At 48.8% G+C, this 22,743-nt stretch overlaps 1 protein-coding gene across 1 annotated transcript; it reads left to right on the forward strand.

Moving 5' to 3' along the window:
* Positions 1–360: 360 nt before the first annotated feature.
* HMCES (5-hydroxymethylcytosine binding, ES cell specific) lies at positions 361–16,797 on the forward strand. Its single transcript, XM_079934062.1, has 7 exons — positions 361–411; positions 830–1,037; positions 7,631–7,774; positions 8,556–8,681; positions 11,193–11,374; positions 14,368–14,560; positions 16,045–16,797. Exons 2-7 carry the CDS (start codon positions 855–857, stop codon positions 16,276–16,278), a joined length of 1,062 nt encoding a protein of 353 aa, XP_079790188.1. The 5' UTR covers positions 361–411; positions 830–854; the 3' UTR covers positions 16,279–16,797.
* Positions 16,798–22,743: the final 5,946 nt, after the last annotated feature.

Here is a 22,743-nt window from a genome sequence, read left to right on the forward strand (position 1 = left end):
CCAGCCTGCACCCTCGGGACCCTTCCCGGCCCATTCCCGAGGTTCGCCCTGGGAGGGAGTTAACCCCGCAGGGGAACGGCCCACACGGAGGACGAGTCCCCGAGACAATCAGGGGCTCCTGCTCGGGCTCCTTCAGGAGAGTCAGGTTCCGCAGTCCCAACGCTCTGCAAGATGCGGGAGGGGAAGACGCCCCAGCGCTAGGCGGAACCGCCGGCCGCTGGGGGGCGGGGCCGGCCTGCTGGGGGCGGGGCCTGGTGCGGGGAGCGCGGTGGTGCGGGGAGCGCGGTGGTGCGGGGAGCGCGGTGGTGCGGGGAGCGCGGTGGTGCGGGGAGCGCGGTGGTGCGGGGAGCGCGGTGGTGCGGGGAGCGCGGTGGCGCGGAGAGCGACGCGGCCGCTGGGTCTGAGGTGGAGGTGAGGTGGGGAAAGGCGGACGGGCAGGCGGGCCTGAGGGGGAGGCGAAGTGGGACGGACGGGGGCTGAGCGGGGGTGAGCGGAGCCGAAGCGGGATGGGAGGGCGGCGGGCCTGAGGGGGAAGTGAGACCGGACGGGCGGCGGGGGTGGGGGTGGGGCGCGGTCGTCAGGGTCAGCGGTCCCGGAGGGAGCGGGGAGGAGCTGGGGAGGCCGGGGCCGGCTAGGCAGGGGGAGCCCCCGGCTGAGAAGCTTCCTTTCCTCGCCCGGCCGGGCCGCGGGGCGGGAGGTGGCCCTGTGAGCCCGGCGCGCGGGCCTGGGGTGGGAGTAGGGTGGGGCGGAGCGGGGCGCGGAGGGAGACCCTGGGGGCGGAGGCCCGAGACCCGCGTGTGAGGCGCTCGAACCCCGTCCTCGCGTCCAGGGCCGCGGTGTTCGCAGCGCCGAAGATGTGCGGGCGGACGTCCTGCCACCTGTCCAAGGAGGTCCTCGCCCGGGCCTGCGCCTACCGGGACCGGCAGGGCCAGCGGCGGCTCCCAGAGTGGAGGGACCCGGACCGGTACTGCCCGTCGTACAACAAGAGCCCGCAGTCCAGCAGCCCGGTGCTCCTGTCCCGGCTGCACGTGGAGAAGGTGAGCGCTGACCTGCCCTGCGCCCGTCGCTGCGCCTGTGCTGAGGCCTCCGGGACGGGTCACTGTTCCTGGGGCCCCAGCTGAGTGCTGCTCTGCAAGAGGCGCGCCAGCCCTGGTGCCTGGCCGGTTCATATGCATTTGAAAACACTTTAAGGTAGCGTCTTTCACACCTCACTGATCATCAGGGACTTTTCAATATCTTTAAAAAAAAAAAAAAGGATTTCCATGCCCCTTATGAGTCCATAAGCGAAGTCAGAATCTCTGGGCTTAGGGCAGGATTAAGACTAGCTAGTCTAAAAACACCTCTGACGTTTCTTGAACGTTTAAGTTTCTATTCTTTCTGATTGCGTCTTCAGTCTTTTTATGTTTGTCTTTTACTGAAGCTAGGAACAGAGGTATTTGGTTTGGTGTTCTGAAGTTTAATTGCATTTTTTATCTTTGTGGAATCTACTTCTGTAGTGTTGGAGTGGCCGATAATTTATAATTATGTTTTGGTTCTTGGCTTTATCTCCTGAAAGGGAGGGAGTATGTGCCCGTATGCATGCATACCTGCAGTGTAATAAAAATGCTTCATTCCAGGACTTCCCTGGTGGCGCAGTGGTTGAGAGTCCGCCTGCCGATGCAGGGGACACGGGTTCGTGCCCCGGTCCGGGAAGATCCCACATGCCGCGGAGCGGCTGGGCCCGCGAGCCATGGCCGCTGAGCCTGCGCGTCCGGAGCCTGTGCTCGGCAACGGGAGAGGCCACAACAGTGAGAGGCCGGCATACAGCAAAAAAAAAAAAAAAAAAAAAAAAGCTTCATTCCAGAAATCAGTAGTTTTTCCATGTCTTAAATATGTTAAATATCTTTGATATGTTTTTTAAAATCCTGATTGTTTCCATCCTGGATTTTTATTCTATCTGATCCATAATGCTTAAGTCACTTGATACAATTGATTATACTACCCTGCTAAATACTCTTCAGAACTGTTGTGATAATATGGTAGTCAAAAAAGATTCATTTTTCCGTTGTGGGGATCAGATTATTTTGAAAAAAAAAATACCAGACGCCTTTGATCTTTTTGGTTGAATGAAGCCATTTACATGAAATAGTTTATTCTTGAGCCATTTTTAGTGGATGCATACTTGTTGAAACTAAAAGAACTTTTTTTAATGAGAGGCAAATCAAAGTAAAAACAATATCATGGGGAACCTTGACTGGAAAAGGAAAAAATAAAACGTTTCAGAGGGAGGAATAATTTGAAGAGAAAGAAGGATTAACTGTTTGAGGTTTCTTATTTTTTTAGCCTCGGTTCTCTTTGTACCACGTCATTAAAATTATAGAATGAATGTTAGCTGGAAGAAAACTTTAACAGATGTAAAGACAGAAGTGTAGAAAGATTGTGAGTGGTCCTGGGTTACCCAGTCAGTGAGGGAAGAGCTGGTACCGAGGTCCAGTCCACTGTACCCACTCCAGTGGATACTTCCTGGAACTAGGAACGGGGAAGGTGGAGCCCCTAAGCACAGCATAGCCCTCCTCTTCTGTCAGTGGTGTCAGTTTGCTGATGGAATGTTTTGACTCCACATCTCTAATAAATTTTATAAAGGTTGCTAGGGGTTTCCTAATTTTGATAAATATTTGAGGTGTCATTTATCTGAAAATGAAAATAGTAAATTGTAAAGTGAAAATAGAACTATTTCAGGTCACTAATCCGTATCATCAGTGTCAGCGCATGTGTATAGATTGTAACATTTGCATTTGAAGCCACTGACTTGCAAATTACTTCCTCTTTCATTTATCTACCCCCAGTGCTACCAGCTGTTCAGGTTACAAGTCCAAGAGGGTAGAGGAAAAGATGACTAATATTGAGCAATATTTTCAGTATTTTGGCTTAGAAGCCGCTTTCTATTCATTGCTCCCAGTATGGGGCAGCCCTGTATTTGGGTTTGGTTTACAATTGTCCATTGAACACACTCAGGTTAAAGGTGATCAGTGGAATTTTTACGAGCATGATTTCTCAGCCTTGGCACTATTGACATTTTAAGTGGGATAATTGTTGTGGGAAGCTGACCTGTGAGTTGTAGAATGTTTAGCTGCGTCACTGGCCTCTACCCAGTAGATGCCAGTTTTCCCTAGGTCATCATAACCAAAAATGTCTCCTGACATTGCCAAATACCCATTCGATATACCCACTGGATGCCAGTGGGCCAGCCCTCACCCCCGGGCTTGGTGAAGTGAAGGTGGTGGGGGCGGGCAGTGTCAGAATTGCCCCATGTCCAGAACCTCAGATTTAGAGCTTTGTCTTGTAAATTTCTGATGCAAGATTGTTTAGTTGGCTGTGAGATAATGTTATCTCTTATTTTCATTTATGGTTTGTACTGGGGGCCCTTCTGCTTGGAAGGCACATTTGACACATTTGATTCCGGAAGGGAAAGAGGATTTACAAAAGTTCTGTGTTTTCACACATTCTTTCTCTTCCTTCATTCTCTACCCTACCATTTCTTCCAGGGCCACCTTTTCCTTAGTTATCCTGCGAGCTCATTTATTGGTTTTAAAGGCTGCTTCTGTCTTTAAGGAGAAGGAAACATATATGTATATATACATACAATTGACCCTCATTCTTCGTAGATTCTGTTGGTAAATTTGCCTACTTGCCTACTTTGTAACCCCCAAAATAATACTCATGATGCTTTTGTAGCCATTCGTGGACATACAGAGTGGTGAAATATTCAAGTTACCCAAATACGTATTCCTAACTGAGATCAAGTAAGATGAAGTTCTACTTTCTTGTTTCACTTTTCATACTATAAACAAGTGTCTTTTTTGAGATCTGTTTATTGCCATGTTTTTTGCATTTCTATGCTTTTTGTTGGTGATCTTAGTGTTTAAAATTGTCCCCAAGCATAGTGGTAAAGTGCAGGCTAGAATTCGTAAATGCAAGAAGGGCGTAATATGCCTTACAGAGAAAATACATGTGTTAGAGATGCTTCGTTCAGGCGTGAGTTACTGTGGCTGCTGGTCATGAATTCAACATTAATGAACCAACAATATATGTTAAATAAAGTTTAACATATAATAATAAATATTTTAAACAAAAACACACAGAAGACAAGGTTGTATATTGATCAGTTGATGAAGATGTTCTCACTATAGGTTCCTGGCAACCTAACGGTGTTTCCCCTAAGAGCTGCAGTTCAGTGTTCCCTACTTCAGTGTCATGGCAACTTTGTACAGCCTACCTGCGATGTATAACAAGAATGGTTCTGTGGTGTGTGTGTGTGTGTGTGTGTGTGTGTGTGTGTGTGTGTGTATGGCAAGGGGATTAACTAATACAGGCAAGATTTTGAAAGAAGTGGGACAGGATCCTGTGAAGAGCACAGTGGAGGAATTAGCTTTAAACAAAAGGGAAGCCCGGGACTTTCTTGGTGATCCAGTGGTTAAGACTCCGCGATCCCAGTGCAAGGGTCCTGGGTTCGATCCCTGGTCAGGGAACTAGATCCCGCATGCCGCAACTAAAGATCCCACGTGCTGCAACTAAGACCCAGTACAGCCAAATAAATTTAAGAGAAAAGAAAAGGGAAGCCCTTCTAAGACACGACTACTGACGATTCCCCTCTTGGAATTCCATCCTTTCAACTTTTTTCATTCTGCTTTTATCTCTCTAGGAACTTTTTGTTGGACTGCACTTTTTCCTCATTTCTCCTTTTTGTTTTTGTACCCCCAGGTTTGATCCTGTGATTGATTTGCTCTCTAAGAAACTTTATCCTAATGGCTTTACCAGTCACCTTTGTATAGAAGATTTTGCTGTTTCTTTTTCATCATAACCTCAAAAAATATTAAACTACAATTAATGTGCCTATTCCATGCCACACATCTAACCTCATAAGTAGCGGAGAAGGGACTTTTGAACCAGGGTCTTCTTACAAAGGCCATGTTCTTTCCTTTATACCAGAGGTTGGCAAACCGTGGTCCTCAGACCAAATTTGGCTCACTGCCTGTTTTTATAAATAAAGTTTTATTAGAATACAGCCATGCTCACTTGTTCTTTGGCTGCTTTCACACTACCAATGGTGGCAGAGTTGAGTTGCAGCAGAGACTGTGTGGACTCAGAAAGCCAAAAATATTTACTGTCTGGTCCATTACAGAAAAAGTTTGCTGACCCATTCTCTATACCATGCTGCCTCTCTCCTAAGCTTTAATTCCACATGCTTGTTGGACATAGTAAACCTCTGTCTGTGGATTTTATTCTAGAACTAACTCAGAACAACCTTTATATTATGTTCACCAGTGAGGAATTAGGACAGGGCATTGCAGGTATGGTTTGTCTCTTCCCTGGAGTCTGGGGCCTCAGCTGAGAAGGCATTGGGGCTAGAATCATCTAGAGCAGGAGGCAGAAAACTAGGGCCCTCTGATTATTTTTGTAAATGAAATTTTATGGGACAGAGCAACATCCATTTATCTATTGTCCATGGCTGCTCTGTCCCTATAATAGCGTTTATAACAAAAACTGTCAAGTCTACAGTACTTAATATTTAGCCTTTTAGAGAAAAGTTTACCAACATCTGATCTAGAGGCATCTTCACTGTCTTATCTGGCAGTTGTTGTTGGCTCTGAACTGGGGCTTCTGACCAAAGCCCCTACATGTGGCCTCTCCACAAAGCCTGGGCTTCTTTACCAAGGTAGCTGGATTTCTTATATGGCAGCTCAGGGCAGCAAAGGCAGTGTCGCAGCAAACAAGGAGGAAGCTGAAAAACCTTTTCTGACTTAGCCTTAGAAATCATGCAGTGTCACTTGTGCCACATTCTGTTCGATAGAAGCAGGTCACAGGCCCGTCCAGATTCAAGAAAAGGGCACATAGGTCCCCCACACAGCTCTTGATGGGAGAAGCGTCGAAGACTTCGGGACCATTTTTCCAAGCTGCCACAGACTTCCCACTGTTATCTGAAATTCAGTGTGTGATATTTCCCCACATCAAACCTCTTTTCGGACTTTTCTCTTTTGTTCAATAGCACCATCATTATTTCAGGCTTCTGGGCCTGAAACCTTAATCATCCCTGTTTTCTTTGTCCATTTGACACCACAATTTCTTTTTTTTTTTTCTTTCTATCTTTTGAATGTCTTTTATTCTCACTACTGTCACCAGACCTACTGTACCACCCTAGTAGAACCTAAAATGCACTGTCTGCTCACTGGTGTCTTCCAGCCCAGTGTAGTACACCGTGAGAATAGTGTGTGTGTGTGTGTGTGTGTGTGTGTGTGTGTGTGTGTGCGCGCGCGCGCATTTTAATCTGTAGATTTCATCAAATTCTCAAGGGGCCAGTTACCCCAAAAGAGTTTAACAACCATGTGTTGAGGGTGAGGCCCCGAGACTACCCCCACATTTGGAGATGCGTTCGAAGGACTCAGCATATGACGTGGCTAAGGTTTATTACAGTGAAAGCATACACAATAGAATCAGCAAGGGAAAAGAAACAAGTAGAAATCTGGAGAAATTTATGCACAAGCTTCCTTATAGTCTCTCCTTCCTGTGAGGGGACACACCAAGCATGTTTTCTCTCCAGCAGTGAAAAATGTGGTAACTTTGTGCACTGTTTCTGCCCAGGGAAACCCATTAGAAACTTAAGCCCAAGGTTTTTGTTGGGGGCTGGTCATGTAGGCACTCTCTGCCTAGCAAGTACCAAAATGGTAGACTCCTAGAAGGAAAGCAGGTGCTCGGCATAAACCTCATTTTTTGCACAAAGAAGGCATAGTGTACCATCCTTATCAGTTAGGGGAAGGTGGAAACACAATCCACGTTCTCAGATCCTAACTGAGGGCCAGTCCTGTAAGCAGGCCTTCCTAAAAATAGCATCCTCAGGCTTGCTATAACTTGGCTGCACAAAACCACTTCCTGCACATTCTTGACACGGCCCCTAATTTCATATCTGGTCTCTCCTCCCATCTCTTCTCTGTCTGATTCCTGTACCTCTTGTGGGAGCCAATCCAAGATCCACCTCACCCTATTCCCTCCCCTTCTGCCCCTCCCAAGGAGCTGATAATACTTCTTCATTCCATCTCTCACAGAGCACTCTCCACTGAACTTTTTTGACACTCCTTGTACCACTTATATGGCCCTTAGCCTATAGTATCTTAGTACTTCATATTTTTAATGTCTGTGCGGCCTCACAAGTTATAGTGCAAGCCCTTTGAGGTTAAGCACCTTTCATGTGCCCCCGTACTACCCTATGTATCCCTTAATCATAGCATGTACCGTTTTACATGATGGTTGCCTGTAACGTGTGCTTCTTGAGAGCTGGGGCCATGTGAAGTGTGCAGGGCCTAGTGCTATGTCTCTCCTGCAGTAGGCACTAATTAAAAGTTTACAGAAATTAAACCTCTTTGTATCCCCCATCCTGCCCAAGCAGAATGTCATACATTCTGATAAATATGATTGCTAGAGAACTCAAGTTACTCACATCATGATACATCATTAAAATTGTTTTCAAGTAGAATATTTCCCTATTAATAATCCTCTTTGTATTTTGAGACTCGTAGTAATGTAATGCATGTACTGAATTAGGTTTTCTAAATTTCATTATGATCTCCTCACTGGATCTTCACCTTTTTCGTGGCAGGGCGCAGACTCATCTGAGCGTGTCATTGCTCCCATGCGGTGGGGCTTGGTCCCATCTTGGTTTAAAGAAGCTGATCCTTCCAAGCTGCAGTTCAACACTAGCAACTGCCGTAGTGATACCATAATGGAGAAACGGTCCTTTAAGGTAGGTAGCTGGTCTAGGGAAAAGGCACATATTCGTTATTTTATCTAACAGAACTATTAGTGCCTTATATACCTGAGAAATAGTTCCAAAGTGTGTTCCCAGTTACTAATGTAGAGTGTTGTTCTGTTTATTACTGTGTGACAGAGCATGCCAAGACAACAGTTTATTATTTCTCATAATAAACCATGGGCTGCCTGGGCTCAACTAGACAGTTTTTACTCAACCAGAGGTTCTCATGTAGTTCTAATCAGATGACAGCTGCATGTCCCAGGTGGCTTCTTAACCCACGTGTGTGACACCTCAGCTGGGCTGAGTAGAACAACTGGAGGCCTTTCCGTGTGCCTGCTGGGGGTGTCAAGGTGGTCAGGCATCTCGCATGGCATCTGGCTTACCCAGAGTTCACCATCCCAGAGAGCAGGGCACGAGCTGCAGGGCTTTGTGACCTTGCCTTGGAAATCATAACAGCTTCGCTTCTGCTGCGTTCTATTGGTCATACAGAGCCAGCCTGACATCACTGAGGGAGGGGACTACTTAGCATGTGAATATTGGTAGGCGTGGTTCTCTGTGGGGCCAGCTTTGGAGACTGGCTACCACAGTGCCTGTTTCCTGCTATGTACATTATTTAATCTTTTCAGCATCTGTGTAAGTGTGACTTTATACGTAAGAAATGTGACAGAGGAATTAACTGCTCTGAGGTCACACATTGGCAGACCTGAGATTTTTAAGTCTGTGAAATATGTTTCTGTCACTAAGACCATATCTTGCTCATGTTTTCCCTCAGGTGCCTCTGGGAAAGGGAAGGCGCTGTGTTGTTTTAGCAGATGGTTTCTATGAGTGGCAGCGATGTCAAGGAACAAACAAGACGCAGCCCTACTTCATCTACTTCCCCCAAATCAAAACAGAAAAGGTATCATCAGCAGTGTGTATCTGTGTCTATGTCTTTGTGTGTTTGGTATGTTCTCTGAGCTTCTTGGATTTTTGGTTTGATGTCTTTCCTGTTTTTTTGAAAATTCTCAGCCATTATCTATTCAACTATTTCTTCTGCCCCATTTTCTCTTCTCTTTCTGACATTCTAATTATATATGTGTTAGTTTGATATTGTCCCGTAGTTTTTGGATGTTCTTTTCTGTATATTTCATTCTTTTTTCTCTGTGTTTCAGTTTGAGTGATTATTGACCTGTTTTTAAGTTCAGTCTTATTTCACTGAAATTGCTTATCTGCCTGTTCATGCATGTTGTCTACCTTTTCTATAAGAGCTATTTTATATATATATGTAATACATAGCTAATATGTATATATAGTAATTACACTTAAATTCCTGTCTGATAGTTCAGCATTTGGGAAATGTAATCTCTTGAGTCTGGTCCTGTTGATTTGTATATATCTTGGCAGTTCATTTTTGGCTTTTTGTATGTCTTATAATTTTTTATTGATTGCCAGACATAGTAGATAGGACAGAGACTGAGATCAATAATATTTATGTCTGGAAATGGATATGTTTATTCTTTGTTGCTGCGCATGGGCTTTCTCTAGTTGTGGCGAGCGGGGGCTACTCTTCCTTGCGGTGCGTGGGCTTCTCATCGTGGTGGCTTCTCGTTGTGGAGCATGGGCTCTAGGCGTGTCGGCTTCAGTAATTGTGGCACACGGGCTCAGTAGTTGTGGCTCAGTAGTTGTGGTGCACGGGCTTAGTTGGTCTGCTGTATGTGGGATCTTCCCAGACCAGGGATCGAACCCATGTTGCCTGCAATGGCAGGCGGATTGTTAAACTGCGCCAGCAGGGAAGCCCCTGTTTATTCTTTTATTAGGCCATTAATGTCCGAGGTTGAGTTGATCTTGTCCGGAGCTGAACTGGGTTTGGTTTTGTTGTGCATCACAGGCTTTAAATATTTCTCTGCTGTCACCTTGTGTTCAGGGTAAGGGTTGGTTTTCCAGAGGGTTTTTCTCAATAGCCCTGCTTCCTGCAGCTCTTGTTACTTCCCTTTGAGCCTGTGCCTTCGAGAGGATCTCTCCATGCTCTTGCCGCTCCCCCAGAAGCAGACTGCTGTTGCTTGTCATCTGGTGTACAGGGAGGTGGAGAGAGCTCTCCGTGGCCTTGGTTCAGTCTCAGGCTGAAGCAGAACTGTGTCCCCGGCTCTCAGGCTCAGGCTTTCTCAGTGATCCTGCTTCTCCAGGGGCGTAGAGGGTTTTTTCTTTTGCCCTTTTCCAGCCTCAGGGGGTCTTTACCTGTATCTTAGGAGCGATAGGATTTATCACTTTTACCCTGGCCCCTTAAGCTTTTTGTTCCTTAGAGGAGAAGTGACCAGGTAAGGCTTCTCACCATCCCTGAGGCAAAAGAGCTCCCCGTGTCTAGCACACATTGGCAAAGAAGCTTTCTCCAGTCTCCTGCCCCCAGTCTCTCTCGTGAGCTCCTGTGGAGGGTGGTCTGCAAGCTGAGGCAAACTTCCCTGAAGTCTGCAGCCCCCAGGGGTTCTGTGCCCTCAGGCTAGCCCACACTCTGCATCGAGCAATTTGTTGATAATTTTATCTGAATTCTTACCTGCTGTTTGAAGGAGGCCTTGTTTTCCTTCTGTTACCACTGGGAAGCCAGGACTGGTGTCTCATCTCCTCTTGGATGACCCTGTCTTTCCATAAAGTTCAGGCTAATTGGTTGCCCTGTGACCTCAGTTCTCTGATGAGTTTAAGTTACGGTTATTTAGATTCTCTACCTTTTTTTTTTCTGCGGTACGCGGGCCTCTCACTGTTGTGTCCTCTCCCGTTGTGGAGCACAGGCTCCGGACGCGCAGGCTCAGCGGCCATGGCTCACGGGCCCAGCCGCTCCGCGGCATGTGGGATCCTCCCAGACTGGGGCACGAACCCATGTCCCCTGCATCGGCAGGCGGACTCTCAACCACTGCGCCACCAGGGAAGCCCTCTACCTTTTTTTTTGTTAGGGTGGAGGTGACACTTTCCAGCTTTCTGTATTCTAGGCCTTGAACTGAATCTTAAATGGCAAGTAGGAGTTGGCATGGTGAAAAAGGGAAGGAAAGACCTTTGGGGCAGAGGAAAGTTGCTTCTGCGAGATACAGGGGCATGAAATTGCATGAGAGCATCATCATTTAGAAATAGCTGGGCTTAATTCAAGTTAACATTGTAATTGAAAGCCGGAATCATGATCCAGGTCATGGAAGGCTGGAATATCCACTGAAGGTGTTAAACTGTATTGTGAAAGCGTTAAGGAGCCATAAATCTATTGCCTCAGTGAGTATCTGCCACCAAACCTCTTTCCTTCCGCGACGGTGGATCAAGAGGACCCATGCTAAAGGCACGGGCTGAATTCCTTCTAAAATGATTGCCGTGCTCTCGAGTCTGTAATAGTACCCAACCTGCAGAGGGGAGGGCGGCTGCTGAGTATCTAATCTACCATGGATTTTGCTTCCAGTCAGAGAGCATGGGTGCTGCAGATGGCCCTGAGGACTGGGAGAAAGTCTGGGACAACTGGAGGCCGCTAACGATGGCTGGGCTCTTTGACTGCTGGGAGCCCCCGGAGGGAGGAGACTGCCTGTATTCTTATACCATCATCACAGTGGATTCCTGCAAAGGCTTGAATGACATCCACCACCGGCAAGTCACACTTCTCATGCCTGGGTCCAAAAGGATTCAGGGCAGGGTTTGTCCTCTTTGCTTTTAGATAGGCAGCTTCTGTACGCACAGATTTAGAGAGTAGGAAACTAAGACAGTTGCTTCACAAAGTACAGTTTGGCTGTAACATGACATGCATTCCTAAAAATCACCACACTATGCAGAATTGCACTATGAGAACCATAGGACTTACGGGAAATGTGGGACTAAGGGGACTACACTTAAAAATTTTGTCAGTGACACAGTAAAACAAAAAGAAAATAGGAATCTAGTAAAAACAGTACTATCGTTCCATGCATTAAGTGGTTAAGAAGTACATAGATACTACAATAAATATGGCATTTTACCTTAGAAAGACCTGAAACTGACTTGTGGAAGTGAGCGTCGGAAGAGTTGCAGCTTGTGTTGTTGTGCAGTGGTAGAAGGAAGATTCTGCAAAATTATCATCTTTTGCAGTCTTAAATCCTGGGGCATGTTCTTCTGCCTTTGAAACGTTGTTCCTTCGAGGCGTGCCTTTACGTATTTAATCAAAACTGAACATTTTGGTGCAATGTATGGCCTCCTCCAGTTAACTTCAGTATCACTAGTGGAAATTCCTTAGCAGCATCTTCATCTGTGCTCATGTCTTCTCCCAACAGCTGAGAGCTCTGGAAATTGCAGCAGTGTTTGAGGCCACCAAAACAGCCATTACTAGCGCTAAGAGGAGCCACCTCTGTGGTGTTTTTGTGGTCTTTGTGTATAGAGAGGGCATTCTCTTTGTGAGAAAGCTTCCAGTTTTTTAGTTTTTTTACTGTTCGGCTTTCAGTCCATATACTAAATCTTGCCATTGCTTCTATTCCTTCAGACCTGGCTGGTATTGACTTTATAACACTTCTTGCAATTGTTCCAGCCGTGGATGTTCCTTTTCTCCCAGCCCTGTTACTGTTGTGGATCCTTTATGTCTGTTGCTCAGGAGATGTCACATGTTCTCTTCTTGCTTTCAAGACGCTTTATTATTATTTCACGCTTCTCATCAAGACTTACAAGTTTTCTGTTTGCATGCACTGCTTAGCGTGTTTGAGCCAGGAAGCTTAGACGTGTTTCAGATGTTGAACGAATGGTTTTTTTAATATAGAGAAAAGTTTACAAATGCAAAGTAAGAGCAGAGCACTTCGGAGGATAATATGCAGTGAGCCAAGGTAGCCGTCAGTGTTTGAGATGTGTGCGTTTTGTGTGCTCTTACAAGGCTCAGTTCAGCAGGGTGCAGTTTTCTGTGTTCACTTTGTGTTTCTCACAGACAAAACCGTATATAAGCAAAGGCAAAATTAGCATTATGTTCTAAAAAAATAATAGATCAATCACATTGGAACAGATTTTCATTTTAAAAACAAGCGTTATGGGACCTCGCTGGTGGTCCAGTGGCTAAGACTCTGTGCTCCCAATGCAGTGGGTCTGGGTTCGATACCTGGTCAGGGAACTAGGTCCCACATGCATGCCGCAACTAAGAGTTCACATGCTTCAGCGAAGATCCCGCACAAGGCAACAAAGATCCTGTGTGCTGCAACTAAGACACAACGCAGCCAAATAAATAAATATTTTAAAAGATATTTAATAAAGTAAAAAACGTTAGCAGAACTGACTAGTGTAACATTTTCACAGTTTTTGCCAGATCTGAGTGTCCTCAGAAGTAATTTTATGATTTTTTGCTGAAAAGAATGCAGTGCTGCACAAACTGGATTACCTGTTTTAGCCCTCTTGTCCTAAGTGTTCTGTCTGAAATGATGCTTTCATGGGATATAATAGTTCTAGTTTTTGCTAATTCACCTTAAAATAAATTCCTATTTCATCTAATCTAAGATGTTGTACCACTATTTTATACATAGTTAAGAAAAATAAAGTGCTGCCAATTATTGCCAATTAAACTGTGATAGTGCAGAGATGCCATTCATCATAAAATGCATCTGGATTTAAAAGATCTTAAAATACCCTTTTTTTAAATATTTATTGATTTATTTAAATTTATTTGGTTGCCCCAGGTCTTAGTTGTGGCAGGCGGGCTCCTTAGTTGCAGCTTGTGGGCTTCTTAGTTGTGGCAAACTCTCAGTTGCAGCATGTGTGTGAGATCTAGTTCCCTGATCAGGGATGGAACCTGTGCCCCCTGCATTGGGAGCTTGGAGTCCCAACCACTGCACCACCAGGGAAGTCCCTTAAAATACTTTTTAAAAGTACATGTTTGGAGGAATTCCCTGGCGATCCAGTGGTTAGGACTCCGTGCTTCCACTGCTGAGGGCCTGGATTCGATCTCTGGTCGGGGAACTAAGAATCCCATAAGCCATGCAGTGCGGCCAAAAAAATAAATTAAATTAAAATAAAATAAAATGTTTGACTTGTTGAAGTAATAATAATTATTAAAATAGATGTTAACGCATTTATCTCCTATCTGTACCACCCACCAATGAAGTGTGTACATTCTTTGCATTGGCCTAGAACATAACATTGGGGGCTAAACAAGGGATCTTTTCCTAACATCTGCTGGGTACCAGGAGTCATCTGAGGCAGGCTCTTTGCTTTTCTGCCATAGTTTCCTTTTGTTCACAATTATATAAATAGCTCTTTCTTAGATAAATCTTCCATGGGTGATAAGGCTGGAGAGTATTGTTGATAGACAAGTTTTCCAGGGTTTATTTTCCCTTTAAGTCTAGGCTGGAGTGTCGTAAAGGTCACCAGTTTGCTAGCGTGTACACTGGAGTGGATCCACTCATAGCACGGGGCACTGTCTTTGCCATCTGACTCTGTTAAGCTGGGTCTCCTGGTGTTGAGTTTTGTGCCCTGTGGGTGGCGGGGGGGGACACCGGGCAGCAACTGGCACGTGAGGCGCGGAGAGAGGGTGAGCTGCTGCTTGGGGCAGTTTGCGCTTCAACTGACCGGGCCTTTCTCCCCGCCCCCCCCCCACCCCACCCGTGGCTCCCAACCACTGTCTTCACCTCGCGGGCTAGGATGCCTGCCATATTAGATGGAGAGGAGGCAGTCTCTAAGTGGCTGGACTTTGGGGAGGTCTCAGCTCAAGAAGCTCTGAAGTTAATTCACCCCACAGAGAACATCACCTTCCATGCAGTTTCTTCCGTGGTGAACAACTCCCGAAACAACACTCCTGAGTGTCTGCTTCCTGTTGACTCGCTGGTCAAAAAGGTAGGGCCTATGACTATGATAGTCCTTTCTGAGCTTTCTGTCTTCTGTCAGTGTGACCTGTTAATTTTATGCCATGAACTTTCACAATCAGAGATTGAATACAAACCACCCCAAATTCACCTTCCTCGTGCACGGCAAGGTGGACCAGAGCAGTGACTGTCAAAGCTGGCTGCGACCCGGGAGTCCTCAGGAGACCTGTTTCAAAATGTAAATGCCAGCCTCTGTCTAGACCTACTGCTTCAGTATTCAGGGCTGGGCTTGGGCTTCTGTATCTTTAAGAAGCTGCCTTGGTGGGTCTGATAATAACCCAAGTTTGAGGATTCCTCATCTAGAGGGCGATTGTGAGAAGGACAAGGAGCCCTCGACCATAACTGCATCTCTCGCCAACCAGATGTGTGATTTATGTCTGTTTTCTGCACCTCTTTTCCCAGCTACAAGATGGAGGAATTCCAATCGTCGTTCTCCTTCAGGGGGATCTGAGAACATTCCTGCAGTGAACTTTAACTTCTTAGAATTGGCAGGGATCCAGATGATGTATTTTGAAGGGAAGGTGAACAGGCAAGAGGCCTCAGTGAGAAGGAAGTTCCAGAGTAGAAGCTGGCCCCTGCTGATACCCGGGGTGAAGATTTAGGAGTAGCAACTGTTTGTAGGTGGCATAGAGGGACCTGAAGTAAGACATGGATCTGAGTGTTCCAAAGTAGGCGTCTTAGGGGGCCTGAGAAGTGTGAAGGACAGTGATGGCTAGAACAGCTGCCCCCTTCCCCACTTTTCTAAGTTTATTAAGTTTTCATACTCACTGTCAGTGTCATCTTTTTTCTCTCAGTTCTGTCGAACTCCTGCACCCCTGACACTTTTTTTCATTACCCGTCTCTAAAAATGTCATTGTATGCATTCCTTTTGCACTAGACACTGCCCCATTTCTGCCATGGTCTTTCCTCCAGAAGAATTCAAAAAAAAAAAAAAAAGAATTCACATTCTGGAGAGGTGGCATCGTGTGAACTCAGAAGCTTCAGTCTGGGGTTGGCGAAGGTGTAGAGGAAGCGGAGGGAGCGGGGCTGGTGGGGGGCTGTGCGGAGGGCGGTGCCGCGGGAGAGAGCTGTGCTCCGGCCCTCGGCCCTCGGCTGACTCCCGCCCTGCGACTCTCCTCCCCACACCACACTGCCTGGTCCTGCTGAAGCACACACTTTTCCCTGACACTGCTTCATTGTCTGCCCGTGTTTGGAGTGCCCAGCAGCTCTCTTCTCTGGCTGGTCCCACACACCTCTGGGAAGCCTCCTCTGAGAGCTGCTCCCTACTCCTTGCAGCCCTTGGAACGCACTCTGCTCCTCTTATCCCACTCCTGATTAGGGGCCCCATCTGGCCCTTGGTGACATTTTCCAAGCCTAGGTCAATACCTAATGCCTCTTCCCCTCTTTCTTCCCTTGGAGTTGGCCTGTTTCCACAAGCTTGAGCTGGTGGTTTGAGCTTTTCCTTCTTTCTCCTAGGAGCCCAAGGCAAGTGGCAGCAGCCAGAAGATGTTGCAATGGCTGGCCACAAAGTCGCCCAAAAAGGAAGACACCAAAGCACCCCAAAAGGCAGAGTCAGATGTGCCCCAGTGGTCCAGCCAGTTCTTGAAGAAGAGCCCGCTCTCCCACAGGAGAGGCGCTGACCTCCTGGAGCGATGGCTGAAGCGGGAGAAGGAGGAGGAGCCTGTGGCCAAGCGGCCTCACACCCAGTAGCGCAGGACTTACAGAGGCCAAGGCGTGCTGCGCTGAATACCATGGTGATGACAGGTTGGGGGGGGGGTGTTCCTTGGAGGAGGTAGCACGGTGTTAACAGTTGTGGCTTCTTGGGGGAGGGGGTGTCCTGACTGTGACCGGGGAACCCCAGTGGGGTGGGTGGGCAGCCTGGGAAAAGGGAGAGGTACCACCATCAACTCATGATGGGGGGCGGGGGGGCCTTGTGCCCACAGCTGTCTCCTGGTGGCCCAGGGACCTTCCCTCAGAGTCTGACCCTGCTGGCGGTTCTCAGCATGACCTGGTAGTGCTTAGCAGAGGCTGTTTTCTGTTTAGCCTTCGGGCTCTTTCAGTGCTTTGGAATTAAGTTCTTAAAACATTGTATTTTTTTCTGAATAAAGTGTTTGATAAACAGTTTACATTTCAGAAAATGCTGCTGGGGGGAGGAACTCGGGATCTCACTGTTTTCTCCTGGCATAGTCCTAGGGAATGGTTTTGTCACAATGTGGGGCACTGGGGTTTTTGTGGACAAAACTTCCTTTCTGGAAACAAAAAGACTTGGTGGGGCACTCTTCATTGAGTCTCTGTTCACTCTTAACACTTGGAAGTTGCCCGAATCTTTTAGCTTAAAACCAGCCAGAGTGCCTGCCAAATACGAGGGGTTGCAGAGGCCAAGACCCCTGCATGGGGAGTGCAGGATCTGGGTGCGAGCCCTGCCCAGATTCGCGGCCCCTGGGTGGACCAGGGCACGGAGGGTGACACGGGTTTGGGGGCCATCCGCCCCAGCCTGGTCAGCGCCCCCGCGGTTTGTTCTGCAGGCTCGTCCCAGGCACCACTCTGTAATTAGATGTTTGGGTGGTTGTGACTGTACGCCTCCCCACCCAGATGACTGGATCCGTGAAGGCACGGACCGCTTTCGGCCCACGTGAACAGGAGGCCTGCCAAGGCTCCTATAATGTAGCTGCGCGCTAATGCGCGCGCAGCCCTCCAGGCTTAACCGGATGCCACGCCTCGGGGGGCGAGGAGCGGGCCGCCCACGGTGGGGACGCCGAGGCCGAGAGGCCTTCCCAGGGATCCGGGGACAGCCTCCAGGAGGGCCGCGCCGGGCACGCCCCCTCCCCCCCGCATCCGGGCGTCCGGGAGACGGAACCCGCCAAACGCGGCCCTGGCGGCGGGATGGATATGGCGCCTCCGCGCGCAGGCCGACGCGCGCACGCCGCCGCCGGGCCTATGCAAATCAGGGATCGCAACCTCACCAATCAGAGCGGGGCGCCGGCGCTGTTCCTGCCAATGGGGGCGAGCGACGCCGGCGGGCGGGATCCCCGCCCCAGACCCTAGGCCTCCAAACTCTTCTTCCGGGGGGCGGCGGCGGCGACGGAGTGGCGGGTGGGGTTTGGAGAGCAACCTCGGCGCGAGGGCCGCGGGGCGCTTTCCCCGGGCCTGCAGTTTTCTCTGGGCTCTTTGGCACGGGGTTGTAGTAAGAGATCTTACAGATACCTTACTACCAGAATGTTGACTGTTAACGACTTTTGTCGTATTTGCTTCAAGTTTAATGAGCGACAAAAGTAAAACTCCCTTTGTTTCTCCTCGCTTTTCCCCACTCTTTTTCAGGGTTCAGTTTGGTGGGGTCGTTTACCAGGCAGAATAGAGTGTTCTCAGGAGCCTGTGTCCTTTTCATTCAGGTTTTTATACTTTGACATAAATGTGATGTTAAAAGCACATTCTTGTATCAAAACATTGTTTTGTGATATTCAGGTTTACATAAATGGTATCATCTTGGCCATTTCCTTCGGCAGGTTTTTCCCCCTATCTGAGTCATCAGCTTTACTAGGTATTGCCAAGTTGCTCTCCAAATTTTCACTAGTTTCAGGGGCATGTGATTACCGTTTTCCCACCTTTTGCCAATACTTACTCCTGCTTGTTAGAGCAGCATAGCATCCTGTCCTGCCCTGCTCTTCCTTTTTTTTAATTATTCATTTTTTATTTTATTTTTTATTTTTGGCTGCGCTGGGTCTCCTTTCATGGTGTGATCTAGTAGACCAGGACCCCAACTGTTCTCAGGGCAGGAGGTACAGCTCTTGAATGAGGCTGTCTGGCATCTCAGCTGGGCTCCCAGCTGGCAGGCCCTCCTCACCCCACCCTACCTGCACGATGACCAGGCTTGCTCCAGGCCTTAGGGGACCCTTTCCTGCTCTGAAGCCTTAGAGCAGGCAGAGGGTCCCCTAGACTCCAGATTCTAGTAGACGGGTGTCTCCCCCACTGCTGTCTGCGGTCCCTCTGGATCCATCTCTTCCTGCAAAGCTTGTGTACCTGAAGCACGGTCCTGCTTTGTATAGAAGCAAGCAGAACAGACGGAGGCAAGGGAGGGGCTTGGCCCACAGTGCACAGCTTGGCATAGGTAAGTTGAGGGCAGATCTGAGGGGCTCCTGGCCTGGGAACGGTGTCTCAGTTTGCAGAGTTTAGACAAGACCCTGCTTGCTGCCAGGAGAGCCCAGAGGGTAGGTCGGTGGTGGGAACCAGAGAGGGTAATGCGTGGACTCAGACTCTCTACCTCTTCTTAGCCAGAATGAGGAGCAGTCCGCGATGGGAGGTGTGGAACCTCATTCCCTGGGGAAAGGAGCTTTGGCTCGGGCTGTATGGAAGGGTCCCTAGTACATACAAAACTGACCAAGTCCTTGGCTCTCTCTGAGACTTGGTTTGCCCGTCTCTGAATCAGGAGAGTAGGTGCTCACAGTTGAACTCCCAGGATCCCACAGCCACAGGCGCTGGTTGTTGGAGACCGAGAACCTACCTCTTGTCATGGTGTCCCTCATGTGGTGATGGGTGAGGGTCCCCCTTGCGTCCCGGGGCTCCAGGGAAGAGAGGCATGCTGCAGGCTCCGCAGGCAACACTCCCAGCAGGCAGCGGAAGCTAAAGGACTGTTTGGAGGAGCTGGGGCTTCAGTGAAAGGGGTTGGATAATCACACTGAATAACACAAAAAGTTTTATAGGGCAAGCCAGGCTGGGGCAGGGCCCCAGTACCACACTTTTTGCCCCTGATGGAGGCAGCTGGAAGAAAGCCAGGAGCTGGGAGAGGCAAGAGGAGGTGAGTGAGAATAGGGAAGCACATATGTGCAGGGTGCACTGTGCGAGGCTCTGGGGTCCTAGGAGCAGCCCTGTGGGAGGAGGTGGTCACCCTGGTGCAGGCCCTCAGCACGGGCAGCCTGGTCTCTGCTGTCACCACTGTGTGGTGTCCTTTGGCTCCGGCTCCATCAGGACACCACCATTCGAAGCTTCTTGTCTCGTGACGCAGCCAGAACAGCCCACACAGAAGATCAAGGTGAGTGATCGCAGAGGTGGGGACCGAAGGCCACATGGAGTCACACGTGATTTTGCTTGGGCCATACAGTGTTTATTTATTTTTAGTTGTGGTAAAATACACAGGACGTAAGATTTACCATCTCAACCATTTTTAAGTGTCCAGTTCAGTGGTATAAATACAATACATTCACATTATTGTGCAACCATTACCACCACCCATCCGCAGAACTCTTTTCATCTTGCAAAACTGAAATTCTGAGCCCATTAAACACTAACTCTCCATCCCCCGCCAGCCCCTGGCACCCACTTCCTGTCTCTGTGAAGCTGACTCCTCTAGGAACCTCATATAAGTGGGATCATCCTTGTCCCTTTGTGACTGGCTTATTTCACCGAGCACGCTGTCTTCCAGGTTCATCCGTGTTGTCTCAAGTGTCAGAACTTCCTTTTAAGACTGAATAATATTCCATTGTGTGTAGAGACCACACTTTGTTCGTCCATCATCCATTGACAGACACCTGGGTTGCTTCCGCCTTTTGGCTGTTGTGAATAGCGTTGCTATGAACATGGGTGTGCGAATCTCTCTTTGAGTCACTGTTTTCAGTGCTTTTGGGTGTGTCCCCAGAGGTAAAATTGCTGGATCAATTCTACGTTTGATTGAGGAACCTCCATACCGTTTTCCAGCAGCTGCAACATCTTACATTCCCACCAACAGGGCACAAAGTTCCAGTTTCTCCACACCCTCACCAAAACTTTTTTTTTTTTTTAATGGTAGCCATCCTAATGGGTGTGAGGTGGAGTATTTCTTTTTTTAAGCCCACATTTTAAAAGTGGGAGGTTTCACAAAAAGAAGTTTATAGTTTCCACATAAAATATTCTCAGGAGGGACTTCCATGGTGGCACAGTGGTTAAGAATCTACCTGCCAATGCAGGGGACACGGGTTCAAGCCCTGGCCCGGGAAGATCCCACATGCGGAGCAACTAAGCCCGTGCGCCACAACTACTGAGCCTGTGCTCCAGAGCCCTCGAGCCACAACTGCTGAGCCTGCACACCACAACTACTGAAGCCTGCATGCCTAGAGCCCGTGCTCTGCAACAAGAGAAGCCACCACAATGAGAAGCCCATGTACCGCAACAAAGAGTGGCCCTGCTCACCGCAACTAGAGAAAGCCCGCGTGCAGCAACAAAGACCCAACGCAGCCAAAAGAAATAATTAAAAAAAAAATTCTCAGGAGGTGGCTCTGATGACTGAGCCCCATGTGGGACCACTGCCGGCCGGGGCACCCTCCTGCCAGGCCTCCCTGGATGGCCCACGCCCCTCCATGCCTCGGGAGGGGAAATCAGAAACTTTCAGGAGGTGCTCCTAATAGGTCTGAGAAGGTGGGAAGCTCTGTCCACATTCCGCTGCATTGCTGCCTGGAGACCATCAGCAGGACTGGGTGGTCACTGCTCCTCTTCAGGGGGGTCTGTGTCCTCCAGTTGGGCAGGCTGTCCTGCCCGGCCTGGGGCCTGTGCTCCTCTGTGTCTGAGACCCTGGTGCAGTTCACACGCACCCATTCTGTTGTGGGGAACCATGATGGCTTCGTACTGTGTCAGTTTGGCTGCACTGCACTACCTCTCCCAGAGCGCCCTCGCTGCTAGGTTTCCCGGTAGGGTGGGCCACAGGCAGATTCTTGCCAGATTTGGAAGGAAGCAACCATTTTGGTTGGTGAGCTGCTGATTTACCTCCTTGCTGGGAAGTGGCACCTGGGCCTGCAATTACTCTACTTTCCTTGGACTCTGCTTCAGTTTTTCTGACTACTGGGCCAGGTGTGGACATGTTGAGCTCTGGATGAAAGGTCTCAGCTTCTGCAGGATACCCTCATCGCCAAGGTCAGAGGCAACATGGACATGGGTTTCAGTCCTGTGCTAAGTGCCAGGCCCTGCCCTGGCAGAGGACAGCTTTAGCTGGGTTGGTCCCCAGCAGTTGAATGGGTGGAGACCCCATTCTTTGGGTTGCTCAGGCTGCTTGACCTGGAAAGGGGCCTTTGCAGTGTGTGCAGAGCTGTCCGGGGCCCAGGGAGAAGTAGCACCCAGGAGTGCAGAGGGTAGAGCCGAGATCCTGAGGAGGTTCACAGGGAGGCAGGGTCCCAGCCCTGTGAGGGGAAGGAAGCGGCTTCACAGGAGGAGAGAGCGCTACCCAAGGGGTGCAAGAGACCGAAACCTGAGACCCTGGCCAGGGGTGGTGTGTTCAGACTGCCCTGGTCAGCAGGTGACTAAGAGAAATCTTTTTTGGCTCTGTTTATAGGTGAGGGCACTGAGGCTTGGAGAAAACAGGCTTGCCCCAGAGAAAAGACCATGGTGGACCCAGGCTCAGAACCCTGACCTCATCCTCTGTGGGCCCCCCACCCAAGTCCCCTCCATCGGTGGGTGTGGGCGTGGGCTGTTGCTGTGCCCTATCTTACAGACAAGAAAACCACCTAGTCCTTTGTCTCCTTTGCTGCACAATGGATACCTCCTCCAGGGCCTCAGTGTCACGTGCCTTCAGTGTTCACCTGGAATTGAGGCCCCTTGAAGCCAAATGCAAGAGACAGTAAGTAAATGAGCTCCCCCGCTCTGTGCAGGAGCTGAGTGTGGTGTCAGGGCAGAAAATACACCTTCAGCACCAGTAAGGTGAGTGTTGGAACACCTCCCTCGCTGGGCTCTCTTGAGGCTGAGGTCTCTGCCCTTCCTCAGAGTGCCTGGCACACGCCGAGTGTTCATTCAACTTCAGGATGTGGGGCCCACCTACAGAGATGCAGCTCAGCCGAAGGGTCTGAGTGAGCAAGTTGGGAAGGTGGGGGACCTGTGGGTGGAGGACAGTGGGACCCTAGGAGAGTGGTTTTGAGGAAGAGCAATTTGAATAGATGACAAGGTCCAGGATATGGGCATGGGAGGATAAAGTGAGTTAAAGGAATGAGAGACCAGATTGCAAGGGACATAAACCCAATTTCAACTAGCTTATGTGAAAAACAAGTATCAGCTCACAGAATAGCCAGGTCTATGTAGCTTCAGGCATGGCTGGATCTAGATGCTGCATTAATGTCCTTTGTTCTTGGCTCCACCTTTATGTCTTGGCTCTTTTTTCAGGTGGGTTTTCCCTATGTGTTGACAAAGATGGCCACTGGCAGCTCTGGCCCCAGTGTCCCTACC

Source organism: Stenella coeruleoalba (genome assembly GCF_951394435.1).
Source record: "Stenella coeruleoalba genome assembly, chromosome: 10".
Taxonomy (NCBI): Eukaryota; Metazoa; Chordata; class Mammalia; order Artiodactyla; family Delphinidae; genus Stenella; species Stenella coeruleoalba.